Raw genomic sequence first — 13,692 nt, 5'->3', positions numbered from 1 at the left:
CAGCCACTATGGAGCCAAGCAGAGAGAGGCAGCCCAGATACCAGGCATGGAGCCAACAAGTTGGGCAGATGGAGAGCCAACTACCAGGGAGCCAGGAAGCCCACCTGCCCACCAAACAAGGAACTTGACAAGTTGGGCAGCCAAGCAGGCAGGCCAGGAAACCAGGGAGCTGGGCAGGCTGGCAGGAAACCAGGCAGGCAGGGAAGTTTCAACAAAATCAGCACATTGCAGTGGAATATTTTGGTTACATCAAATTAGAATTTTCCAACAGAAAACTCTTCCACTGGACAATTTTTGACCAGCTGTACCAGGCCATGCAGGCTTTCAGTTTTAATTTATCTTGTGGTCTAGATTCCCATTTCTTTCTTTGGAACTTTCACCTAAGGTCTCTGTGCATGGCATGACTTTAAATCAAATACTTCTGTGTCTGTTTCTAAACCAGGGTTACGGTGGCAAGGAGAAGTCCTTCATTGCAACTCAGGGTCCCATGATTAATACCGTGAATGATTTCTGGCAGATGGTTTGGCAGGAAGACAGCCCTGTCATTGTTATGATCACAAAGCTGAAAGAAAAAAATGAGGTATGATATCAACTGGCTAAATCAAGAAATTACTCCAGTGGTTGTATTGTAAATGAGGCTGGCTATACATCTCACAGTATATAAGGTCCTTTGTAGAAAGAACCTCATAGTAGATATGATACCAGCAGATAACCAGCTCTTAAATGTTATGGTGATGGTCATTATGGAAAAACCTAAGATAGATAATTAGATATAGCATTATATAGCAATCTCAAGAGATGTATAGAGCATATCCCAGCATATTCATGGAGGCTGAGGGGTGGTCATTATGAGAAACACTCCATATATTGTTAGATAGCATTTGTACATTTGGGATCATTACCTGTTAAATTTTTATTATATATATAAAATATTTTCTTCTTTTGGATGCTGTAATGTCCAGGGAAGATTCCACCTCCAAGTTCCAGACCTGCACTTTGGAACAAACAAAGACAACTCCTAAAGAATCCATCCCAGGTTTTACAAAACAACCTAGTTCATGTTGAGAAATACATTTTGGGAGCATTTAGTCAATAGTAGCGTCACATCTAGCCAGTATGAAAATATATAGTTCCTTACATTAACACTGAGAATATGTGACCATTGCTCATTAATTGCTAAGGCCAGATAAGGCCTGTTATATTTTCTGTGACTTTTGGATGGACTCCCACCTACCTATTTTATCTTTATTTAATATTTGTACAAATTGATGTCAGGTTCTCCATCATGGTACAAGAACACCAATCAACTGCTTAAGGTACTGCGGGTGAAAATCACCTTTGTGTAGAGGACCAGCACAAAGTATATGCATCACTTAAATTCTATTTAATCCTATTTTAAAGGCTTAAATGAGACATAAGTGGTGCACAGGCCTTCTGTATGGAGTGAATTTCACCCTGAGAGTGCGGGGCCTTTAATTGTGGCTGGTCTCTGGTGGAGGGGATACAGGTGGGAAGAATGCTGATTATACCTTCCCTTCTACATGTACTCCCCCAATCTGGCCCTTTTTCTCTCTGAGTTTGGAGCTGAGCATACTATGTTTATAGCATATCAAACAGGAAAGCTACATAACATAGATCTGTGCTGTAAATATCCCACATTTCCACACCAGGCCCCATTTTGATACTGTAGACCAGCCAAACCAATGTCTGGATAACTTTCATTATCAGAATACTTTTGAAAACTCGCCCCAATAACAGAATAACAAATATTCAACTAAGGAAATACTGAATTTTTAAACACTTACTTCTAACACTGTGTGAGAAGAATGACTTGAAAGACATGTCTAATGGTTTCCAACATATCAGGAAACCCTGTGTTTACCTGAATTGCTCAGGCCTGCCACACTAGTGTTTATCAGCATTGTTGTGGACTGACAGTAGTAATTTCCTCCTAATAAAAGAGGGTGAGACATCTTTAGTGTTCCCAGGCTACTTGGAGAAGGTCTGTGTTTACATGAACTGTTCTGACATTCTAATGAACAACTCTAGGAAGAAATGTTAAGAACTGCCTGATGATTGTAAACTGAATTGTTCGGGATTTTACTTACTAAAGAGAAGAAAACAATATATTAACTTTTTTTAGTAAAATATTTACTGCCTGCAAAGAAGACAAAATAGCTGCTATCTGGCAAAATAGCATTGTAATTTTTTGCCCCTTTGTTCTCTGAAGCATACCCATCATTTTCAGGGAGGTTTGTTTATAAAACACACAGATGTTCAAAAGCAGCATCCCCCATCTCTTTCAGCCTTCCAATATGCAAATCTTGTATGTAGGCCCCATTCCTCCTGTGCTGAATAACATTATGCTGAACGTGAACATTTCGGCTGTGAAAAGTCAGGGTTCAGAAGCTTTCAGGAGTCTTCATTACTGCTTGTGGTGGGTGATCCAGGCTATGCATATTACAGCACAAATGTGGGGTTTTATTAAGAACTGCTTGTTCTGTCAATGAAGTATTTTTCCCCACTACATACCATGTACAGCCAACCCAGGCTTCCTTAGGGCCAGTTTCTGTCAGCCTTATTCATGTGACATCACTCCCTGGGACATCTTGTGGCATAAGGTGCTACTTTACATGAGTAACAGAGGCAGAATCAGGCCCACACTTAACAATATAGAGACAAAGTTTCTGCTGTTATCATGCCACCATTGACTTCAGTGCAGTTATTCCAGCAGATAATTTGGCCCATATTACTCTATATGTATTTGTTGCACCTTTTGTGTTTATCATAATTTAAGTTGGTTTTAAGAAGCTGCTTCTATCAGAAATACATATAAAGGTTGTGAGTGAGAGGGTGGGAAAAGGAGGAAAGGTATAGAACTAGTTTTAAAGCTCTGAGTCTCCCACCATGTATAAGTACTGCAGGAGTGGACTGAAAATAGGGGGAGATTTTCAGAAGTGCCTAAGAGAATTAGTATCAGAGGGGTAGCCGTGTTAGTCTGAATCTGTAAAAAGCAACAGAGGGTCCTGTGGCACTTTTGAGACTAACAGAAGTACTGGGAGCATAAGCTTTCGTGGGTCAGAACCTCACTTCTTCAGATGCAAGACAGAGCTAGGATGCAAGACATCTGAAGAAGTGAGGTTCTGACCCACGAAAGCTTATGCTCCCAGTACTTCTGTTAGTCTCAAAGGTGCCACAGGACCCTCTGTTGCTTTTTAAGAGAATTAGGAGCACCAGTCCTATGGAAAGTCAATGGCACTTGTGTTTCTAGAAATCTTAGACACTTTTGAAAATCTCACCTGTAATTATTAACGTGATGACTGCAAGACCCACTCATTCCCAGGCATATGTTTAGAAAGCATTTAATTAGGTGGGCGCCTATAAAGGAAAATTAAAAAGGGGCCAATATGAATGGCAGGGAGCAGATACAATATCACTAGGAAAAGTGATGGGCTCCGTAGCGTTTTATACCTCAATTAAGGACCAGAGAACTCCTCTCTCTCCCTGTATACAAACACAGTAGCCATATCCAATACACTAAGAGTTTTCTCTGCACGGAAATAAGATTATGAAGTTGTTTGAATGACCCAGTGGGTGGTTTTCGAACAGCTTTCAAAAATACTTGTCCTAATCAAGATGAGTACTATGAAAACTTGTGGTCCAGTTTTCTTGCCATGTGCAATTGTAGGCATCGGGCAATTTCCTTCTTTCATGTTTGTATACCTGTGGAGTTTCTGCAAGATTGTCTGAAGACAATCTCTGTCCCCTCTTGTTTTCTATATCATCCATTTGTTGCAATACATTCCAAAATATGTTCATTTCTCTGTTATCTGACTTTTGGAAGTGCCTGAACCATTTGATCCTAGCTCTGTTTTCAGGTCTCTTTTGTTACCACCATGACAAGGAGTATTTTCAAAACTGACATGGAGACTGTTAAAATTAAGCCATTGTATTTTACTAAATGTAGATGAGATATTAACCGAGGATTGTTTTAATTAACAATCCAATTGCATTGTCCACAGAGTGCAAGCTGCCAATTACTGTGCTGGTAAAGAGTCAAGAAAAACACTTATAAGGAGTTCCTGAAGTCTTTGGAGAGTAGCACACAGTATTCTCATTTATCAAGAAGGTTCAGAAGCTGACTGCGCCATTGTTGATAGTCAGGGTGCAACTGCATATTTAGACTTTGTTTCCCATATTAACAATGAAAACTAAACTCCCAGGGAGGGGCATGCTTTTCAGATCGCATAGTTGATAGTGGCCATGTGTCACATGGTGTGGCTGCTGAACTTTTGAACGTTTTTTTCTTATAAATTTATTAGGGTGTTTTCTTGCCATTCTTGGCATCTTCAGAGAGACAGAGTATTTAAGAGGTATGGTAGCTCTGCAAGTCTTACAGTGCAACTGATGATTCTTCTTTGAATGAAACCAGTCAAATTACTCAGTGCAATTTCAGTTACAAAAAGTGTGCTTTCCACACATCTCACATTATTAAGGTAATGAGCATTTCTTTTTAGAAGAACGTTTATGCTCCAGAGTGTTTCCATTCAGCTCAATGACCTATTGAGTTATAAGGTACACCAGAAATTTAAAGATCTTACCTGATGGTCAAGTCTTGCATTTCACTGCAATGTTTAAATTGAACTATACTGATTTTTTTCCAGTTTTAGCAGTATATACTACAGATTGTGTTTCATGGTAATGAAGGATATTAAAGCAATGATTTTATTTTGCTGTGCAATGAGGGCTGTTAAGTAGCAGCTATCTGAATATACATTGTTCTTTGAATCAGGAGTTGCTGGTGACAGTAGAAAAAGTTCCTCGTGTGGGTTTCTATGGGTGTAGGATAGTTTGTTCTATGGTTCAGGGTTTTTTCTGTGTATTGGATACTAAAATGTTTTTTGTAAATTTCATGTGATCTGTATTTGAAATGAATAGTAGCTATGCTACAGGTAAACATGGTATTCCACCGGAGAGTTTGAATTGTTAGTACTATCTGTTTCTGCATCTGCCTTTGAACAGATGCTTGGCAAGTACATTTCTGGAAGAGAATATCACTTTACTAGTTCAATAAGAATGCTGTATATTTATAGGTTTACTCAAGCATTTTAGGCAAGAGAATAACCTTTTTATCTTCATTGCAGCTCAGAAATTGAATAGACGCTTCTTTCTTAGGCTTCAGTTTATCAAAGCGCTTAAGCATGGATTTAAGTCTGTGTTTAGGTGCTTTGGTTCATCAGGGCCCAGGGATACAATTCTTATGTAGGAGTGGGAGAAATTCTGAGTCCTTTACTCAGTTTCAGTCCTCACACAGGCAAAAGTTCCATTTAGGACTTTTGCCTGAAGAGAAACCAAGTAATGGCTTCAGGATTTCACTCTGTACATTTATAAAAATGTACCTGCAAAAATCCAACTTGGATTTTGAATTTATCTTTTGTGTAAAATATTTTTCTTCAGTCAAACTTAGTTGAATTTTTAAGTATAAAATACTATTCCAAGTGTTCAGTATAATGGATTAAGATTTTAAAGGCTAGTTTTCAAAAATAGCCTCTGATTTTGGATACTTCTGTTTTTGAATGCCCAACTTGAGACAGATTGGGCCTGATTTACGCAGATGCTTTAACTGGATTTGTGGCTGCTCGGCATATTCTAAAACTTAGACCCTAAAACATTCATCAGGATGCCTGCAACCTGTTACTCATGAATGTTTCTGACTTTCACAATATGTGAATATCACCTTGATTGCTTCAATATGTGCTTTTCAGACAGATACTGTTCTGATAAGAATCTGATATCAGTATCATCAAGTCATAGGTGGCATATAATGGAGGACAGAGGAAGCTAAGCCTCCCCAAACCTCATGTTGCTGGGGGGGGGGGGCGAGGCATGGCAGATTTGGGGCCCCCTGAAAAATCTCCCCCGCCATGCCCCCCAGGCTGGAGGAGCTCTTACTCACCACCACCACTCTGGAGCTGCAGCAGGGGCACAGAGCTTTTCCGGTCTCAGGGCAGTGCGGGAGGAGGAGCAGCGAGTGGGGGGCAGGCGGAGCTTCGGGGGGAAAGATGTGGAGTGGGGGGCGGAACGGGGCCGGGGCCATGTGTGGAATAGGGCGGGGCCACAGGGGAAGGGGTGGAATGGGGTGGGGCCATGGGCAAGGCTGTGGGCAGAAGGGGTGGAATGGGGGAGGGGCTCAGGGCTCCAGCCAGGGTCTAGAACTCTGCCGCAGTCCCAGCCAAGGCTGAGTGCTTGACCCTGGCTGGGGCCAAGCTCTCAGCTCCGCTACCCCCCATGACCCCAGTCAAGCTCTCAGGCCTCCCCCCACCCCGGGGCCATGGCAGGGAGAGGGGCCAAGCTCTCAGTCCCATGCCCTGGTCAGGGCCATGTGGTGGGGGGCTGAGAGCAGCATGTGAGGGTGGGGCCTCGGCCGGAAGAGGCGGGCAGGGGGCTAGCCTCCCCAAGGGGAAGCTTCACCTGCCCATGCATCAAGTAATTAGTTTCCAGATTCACACTGATATTTCCTTTTCAGAAATGTGTGCTCTATTGGCCAGAAAAAAGAGGGATCTATGGGAAAGTTGAAGTCCTCGTTAACGATGTGCAAGAGTGTGAGAACTATACTGTCCGCAACCTTACATTAAAGGTAATGATCTATGGCTGTTATGGGGAAATGTTCCAATATGTATAATACTTCACTGTTGAATATTCAATGAAATTGAAAGGCAATACATTTAAAACTGAAAAGGGGCATGGTTTTCCACTATTCATAACTAACCTATGGAACTCACTGCCACAAGGTATAATTGAGATCTAGGGCCTGAAGCATTTATACTAAGGCCATTTTACATCACTCTGGCAGTGTAAAGGGGCCTTAAAGTTACACCCAGTCAAGTTACACTCACTTTAAGGCCCCTTTACACTGTCAGAGCAATTAGGGTTGTCACCTTTCTAATTGCTGGTATCCAGACCCTTGAGGACTCACCCCTTCTCTGCCTCTTCCCTTGAGGCCCTGCCCCTTCCCCGCCACTTCACTCGAGGCCCCACCCCTGCTCATCTCTTCCCCAAGACCCCACCCCCAATACTCACTCCTCTTCCCCCCTCTTCCTGTCGCTAGCTGGATCGTCTCCACCTCCCTTCCCCCACCCCCAACTGGGTCCCTCTGCTTGGGGCTGGGACCGGAGCTACTGCAGCCTGACAAGGAGCCTGCCTGCAGGCAGGATGCAGCCCTGGCTGAGTAGGGGCTGGTGCAGTTTAATGACCTGGCACCCCTGCCCTGCAATAAGTGGGCTTTTGGTGTCCAGTCAGTACATCTGACTGAACACTGCCAGGTCCCCTTTTTGACCGGACTTTCCAGTCGAAAACTGGGCACCTGGCAACCCTAAGAGCAATGTAAAGGGAATTTAGTTTAAGTGAGAGTCGGGGGCCCAGGATTTAACAGGATTCAGAGAAGGATTAGATATTTATATGGATGATGAGAACACCCAGAGTTCATTAGATAAGATAAAAATATAAGCGATATAATCTTGATGCTTCAGGGCATAAGCCAAACAGTACCTGTCTGGAGTTAGGAAGAAACTCCTCCTATAAGCAAGTTATTCCATAATTGTCCACAATAAGGTTCCTTCATCTGCTTCTGAAGCATCTGGTAGTAGCCACTGTTAGGAACAGAATGCTGGACAAGATGGGCTACTAGTCTAATCCAATAAGGTAGTTCCTGTGTTCATATGTCTAGGGTATTGTAATTCTAATGTAAGACCTACTTGGTATTTATGATAAGGTCTTTTAGCAGATAGTGGACAAATTAAACAATGTCAAGAATATGAATACAATTTAAAGGCCAAATTCTCTGGCCTTACTCCACTCCCATTGCTGCACTCCTCCTTCTATGCCAGCCCCTCTGTTCACATCCCACTGTGCAGAGAGCAGAGAGAAGGTCTGGCCAGAGTGCATTACACTCTGGCAATCCCCAGCTGATAAGGACTTATGGTGACCCTAACCATCTGGTGTAAATAGGAGCAGAAAAGAGTTTCTTGTTTCACCATATCAAGGTATGCAATTTATCAGCAGTTGGATTCCCCAAATAATCACTGGTATTCGGTTTGATAATGTATGTAAATGGGCCAAATTCTGCCTTCATACATGCTTGTGTCTAAAGTTTAATATATTAAGATTATATTAATATTATATTAATATTATATTTAATATATTAATTGCAAAATTGTTCTTCACAAGTGTATAAGTGATATCTTTACATTATTTCCAGCAAGGGAGTCAGTCCCAAAATGTGAAACACTATTGGTACACATCCTGGCCGGACCACAAAACCCCAGATAGTGCTCAGCCTCTTTTGCAGCTTATGCTGGATGTGGAAGAGGACAGGATGGCATCAGCTGGCAGAGGGCCTGTAATTGTGCACTGCAGGTAATCTACTACAGTTTTCTTAAAAGAATTACTGCAAAACACAATGGCTTGGAATTCTTATAGTAGGGCTACAGACATAGGTGCTGGAACTAGGGGAGCATTGGGTGCTGCTGTGCCCCCTGGCTTGTAGTAGTAATAATAACCCAAATACATGGTTTCCACCTTCAGCACCCCCACTATAAAAATGGCTCCAGCACCGCTGACTACAGAAAAGGCCCTCAGATCACAAGGCCCTTTCCTCTTCAAATAGGGTCGTTCTGGAAGTGGTTAAGAGAAAGTTCCACAATGCTTTTACTAAATTCTGGTTGAACTGTTAGTTTGCATTGATTATGTCTTTTTAGAAATTTAGCCATATTTTGGTAGTGAATAGTTCCTGGACCAATCCTGATTTCTGCTAATGAATTAGGTAAGGGTTTGAAAGACAGTTGTGAGGAATAGTTTTCAGTCTGTGTTCCATATTGTACACTGTTCACTTTAGCTATTTGTTGTCCATTATTCATGTTGTATGATTAGTCACATGTTCTGCCCCATAATTGGATGCCTGAAACTTTTTTAAAGGGAGAATAATGAATCACAAACTTGAGGTAAAATTTTTCAGATGAATACACATTAGTGCTAAAATTCATGATCATTCCGGGGTTTGTGAACATTTTCACAGCTGCTTGGCAGTTGGCTGAATACTCACAAATCATAAATAGTGTTACCCCACAAATCATAGTGAACCTAATGCTGCCCATTTTGTTCATCAGAATTCAGTCAGTTCTGTTAATCATCTATCATTTTACTCTGTGTACTGTAGTGAACGAAATTGAACATCATGAAATAGTAGTAGACGATTTCAAATTTGTTATATTACTTGAAAAAGGTGTTAGGAGATGAAGCAACCTCGAAAAAAAATATTTCCTGCTTGTTTTCTCTTATAATCATGGTGATATAAAGCATTTTTTGCTAGACATAGGTCAAAACCAGAATTTTTCTTCTCAAACTACCTCTACTAGCTCAACATTTCTGGGTTTGGATAAATGGGATCCAGAGATTTGAACAACCCCTCATTATGCCAAACCAAATCCAAGGAGATTTTCCAAAACCATAAGCACCCCAATTTTGCCCATCTCTCTTTACTATTTTGTTTTGTTTTCTTAAGCAATCCACAAATCTATGTATGAACGTCTAGGTTCCCATATATGCAGTAATGCTTTTTCATGAGGAGGGGCACAATGGAATTTGGTGTCATTCGGAGGTAAATAACATGGTGGGGGGTCTGAAATCACAGTGTCCCTAATAAAATGAACATGATGCTGTAGTGACAGTGTCATACTCCCTCTTCTAGCAACATACTTTCCCACATTTTAATCTTCTGATTTATGGGCTAGAGGTATCCAGATCTCACAAAACTTTCAAATTTGGGGCTGTTTGCGTGGGATACATATGGCAGCTCTCATTTATTTCAAGTGGCAGCACTGCATGCTCACCAGAGGACAAAACATGACCCTCAACCTGGCGCAGAAAGGCTATAAAAATCTTTTTAGGTTTTTAAATTATTATCAAAATCGCAAAAAAAAATACATTTGAAAAGTAAAATGGAAAAAAATAACATACAAATGCTGGCTGCTGTCCCATGTGCTTCAATAGCATGTCCACTCAGGGCATTATGTGTAAGAAAGAATATAATCCATCTCACCTTCCAGAAGCAGAGTTATTTCTGTAGTGCTAAGAGGAGAAAAAGGAGTACACATTTATTTTTGTCATTTAAATCATCAGATGTGACTCTGAATACACAGAGAGAGCAGATCCACTAAGTAAGAAAGTTTGTTTTATACAACCAGTTTTCAGACTAGTATTGCACTTTAAAGGTACAGAAGTTTCCTCTGTCATTTGAAATGCCCATCCAAATCTTATACTAGTCTATGGGTATGTCTACACTACGAAATTAGGTCGAATTTATAGAAGTCGGTTTTATAGATATCGGTTTTATACAGTCGATTGTGTGTATCCCCACATAAAATGCTCTAAGTGCATGAAGCCGGCGGACCGCGTCCACAGCACCGAGGCTAGCGTCGACTTCCGGTAGCTATCCCACAGTTCCCGCAGTCTCCGCTGCCCATTGGAATTCTGGGTTGAGATCCCAATGCCTGATGATGCAAAACAGTGTCACGGGGGGTTCTGGGTACATGCCTTCAGGCCCCTCCCCCTCCGTCAGAGCAACGGCAGACAATCGATTCAAGCCTTTTTACCTGGGTTACCTGTGCAGACAACATACCACGGCAAGCATGGAGCCCGCTCAGCTCAGCTCAGCTCACTGTCACCATATGTCATCTGGGTGCCGGCAGACGTGGGGCTGCATTGCTACACAGTAGCAGCCCCTTGCCTTTTGGCAGTAGATGGTGTATTACGACTGGTATCCATCATCGTCGTATTCCAGTTCAATCAGAGGCACCTGGGCAGACATGCTTTGTCTCCTGGAGACTCAGTCCTGCCGGCAGTCCTATTGAACCGTCTTGACGATGATGGCTAGCAGTCGTAGTACAGTATCTTCTGCCAAGCACCCAGAAGATGCCAAGGGCTATCAGTCATGCTGCACCGTCTGCTGCCAGCTTAAGATGTAAAAAATAGATGTATTCATTTGCTTCCCCCTCCCTCTGTGAAATCAACGGCCTGCTAAACCCAGGGTTTTGAGTTCAATCTTTGGGGGGGCCATTCTGTGTGACAGTTGTTTGTGTTTCTCCCTGATGCACAGCCACCTCTGTTGATTTTTAATTCCCTGTACCTGTATGCCATGTCGTCAGTCGCCCCTCCCTCCATCCGTCAGTTTTGCGCCTTTTTTCAGACCAGACGCCATAGCACTGGGATCATGGAGCCCGCTCAGATCACCACGGCAATTATGAGCACTATGAACACCACACACATTGTCCTGGAGTATATGCAGAGCCAGGAAATGCCAAAGCAAAACCAGGACCAGCCGATGAGGTGATTGCAGTGCGGCGACGAGAATGATGAGGAAATTGACATGGACACAGCCCTCATACAAGGTATGGGCCCCAGCAATGTGCAAATCATAGTGTTACTGGGGCAGCTTCATGCCATGGAACGCCGATTCTGGGCCTGGGAAACAAGCACAGACTGGTGGGACCACATCGTGTTGCAGGTCTGGGACGATTCCCAGTGGCTGCAAAACTTTCGCATGCGTAAGGGCACTTTCATGGAACTTTGTGACTTGCTTTCCTGCCCTGAAGCACCAGAATACCAGGATGAGAGCAGCCCTCACAGTTGAGAAGTGAGTGGAGATAGCCCTGTGGAAGCTTGCAACGCCAGACAGCTACCGGTCAGTCGGGAATCAATTTGGAGTGGGCAAATCTACTGTGGGGGCTGCTGTGATCCAAGTTGCCAGGGCAGTCAAAGACCTGGTGATATCAAGGATAGTGACTCTGGGAAACGTGCAGGCCATAGTGGATGGCTTTGCTGCAATGGGATTCCCAAACTGTGGTGGGGCGATAGATGGAACCCATATCCCTATCTTGTCACCGGAGCACCAAGCCACCGAGTACATAAACCACAAGGGGTACTTTTCAATGCTGCTGCAAGCCCTGGTGGATCACAAAGGACGTTTCACCAACATCAACATGGGATGGCCGGGAAAGGTACATGATGTTCGCGTCTTCAGGCACTCTGGTCTCTTTCGAAAGCTGTAGGAAGGGACTTTCTTCCCGGACCAGAAACTAACCGTTGGGGATGTTGAAATGCCTATCGTGATCCTTGGGGACCCAGCCTACCCCTTAATGCCATGGCTTATGAAGCCGTACACAGGCAGCCTGGACAGTAGTCAGGACCTGTTCAACTACAGGCTGAGCAAGTGCCGAATGGTGGTGGAATGTGCATTTGGACTTTTAAAAGCGTGCTGGCGCAGCTTACTGACTCGCTCAGACCTCAGCGAAAAGAATATCCCCATTGCTATTGCTGCTTGCTGTGCGCTCCACAATATCTGTGAGAGTAAGGGGGACACATTTATGGCGGGGTGGGAGGTTGAGGCAAATCGCCTGGCCGCTGATTACGCGCAGCCAGACACCAGGACAGTTAGAAGAGTACAGCAGGGCGCATCAGAGAAGCTTTGAAAACGAGTTTTGTGACTGGTCAGGCTACGGTGTGAAACTTCTGTTTGTTTCTCCTTGATGAAGCCTCCGCCCCCCTCACCCAGTTCACTCTACTTCCCTGTAAACCAACCACCCCACCCCACCCTCCCCCCTTCAAGCACCGCTTGCAGAGGCAATAAAGTCATTGTTACTTCACATTCATGCATTCTTTATTAATTCATCACACAACTAGGGGGATAATTGCCAAGGTAGCCTGAGAGGGGTGGGGGAGGAGGGAAGGAAAAGGACACACTGCAGTTTAAAACTTTAACACGTATTGAAGGCCAGCCTTCCGATGCTCAGGCAATCATCTGGGGTGGAGTGACTGGGTGGCCGGAGGCCCCCCCACCGTGTTCTTGGGCATCTGGGTGAGGAGGCAATGGGACTTGGGGAGCAGGGCTGTTGGTTACACAGGGGCTGTAGCGGCGGTTTCTGCTCCTGCTGCCTTTCCTGCAGCTCAACCATACGCTGGAGCATATCAGTTTGATGCTCCAGCAGCCGGAGCATCGACTCTTGCCTTCCGTCTGCAAGCTGACGCCACCTATCATCTTCAGCCCGCCACTTGCTCTGTTCATCCCACGATTCAGCCTGCCACCTCTCCTCTCGTTCATATTGTGCTTTTCTGTAGCCTGACATTGACTGCCTCCACACATTCTGCTGTGATCTTTCAGTGTGGAGGACATCTGGAGCTCTGTGAACATATCACCCCAAGTCTGCCGTTTTCTCCTTCTAATCTTTGCTAGCCTCTGTGAAGGAGAAACATTTGCAGCTGGTGGAGGAGAAGGGAGAGGTGGTTAAAAAAGCCACATTTTAGAGAACAATGGGTACACTCTTTCACGTTAAATTTTGCTGTTCACATTACACAGCACATGTGCTTTCGTTACAAGGTCGCATTTTCCCTCTTATATTGAGGGCCTGCCAGTTTGGTGTGAGAGATCACTCATGCTGTGCCAGGCAACAGAATTCGGCTTGCAGACAGCCATGGTAAGCCACAGTTTTTTGGCTTTTTTAACCCTCATAACATGTGGGAATGGCTTCAAACAGTAGCGCCCTCATTTCCCATACCAAGGACCCGTTGGGTTGGCCATTTAAAATGGGTTTGCAATGTAAAAGGAGGGGCTGGGGTTTCTGGGTTAACATGCAGCACAAA

At 43.8% G+C, this 13,692-nt stretch overlaps 1 protein-coding gene across 1 annotated transcript in view; it reads left to right on the top strand.

Annotated features, from left to right (window-relative positions):
* PTPRR (protein tyrosine phosphatase receptor type R) overlaps positions 1-13,692 on the top strand; it is a 204,042-nt gene that overhangs the window by 179,345 nt on the left and 11,005 nt on the right. The window contains exons 10-12 of the mRNA XM_034771448.1: positions 443-580; positions 6,527-6,637; positions 8,258-8,415. Coding sequence (XP_034627339.1) covers positions 443-580; positions 6,527-6,637; positions 8,258-8,415 — 407 coding nt within the window. The remainder of the gene's footprint in view (positions 1-442; positions 581-6,526; positions 6,638-8,257; positions 8,416-13,692) is intronic.

The sequence above is a fragment of the Trachemys scripta genome, chromosome 1 (genome assembly GCF_013100865.1).
Source record: "Trachemys scripta elegans isolate TJP31775 chromosome 1, CAS_Tse_1.0, whole genome shotgun sequence".
Lineage (NCBI taxonomy): Eukaryota > Metazoa > Chordata > Testudines > Emydidae > Trachemys > Trachemys scripta.
Note: the sequence above shows the minus strand (reverse complement) of the source record. Positions and strands in the feature narration are given on the sequence as shown.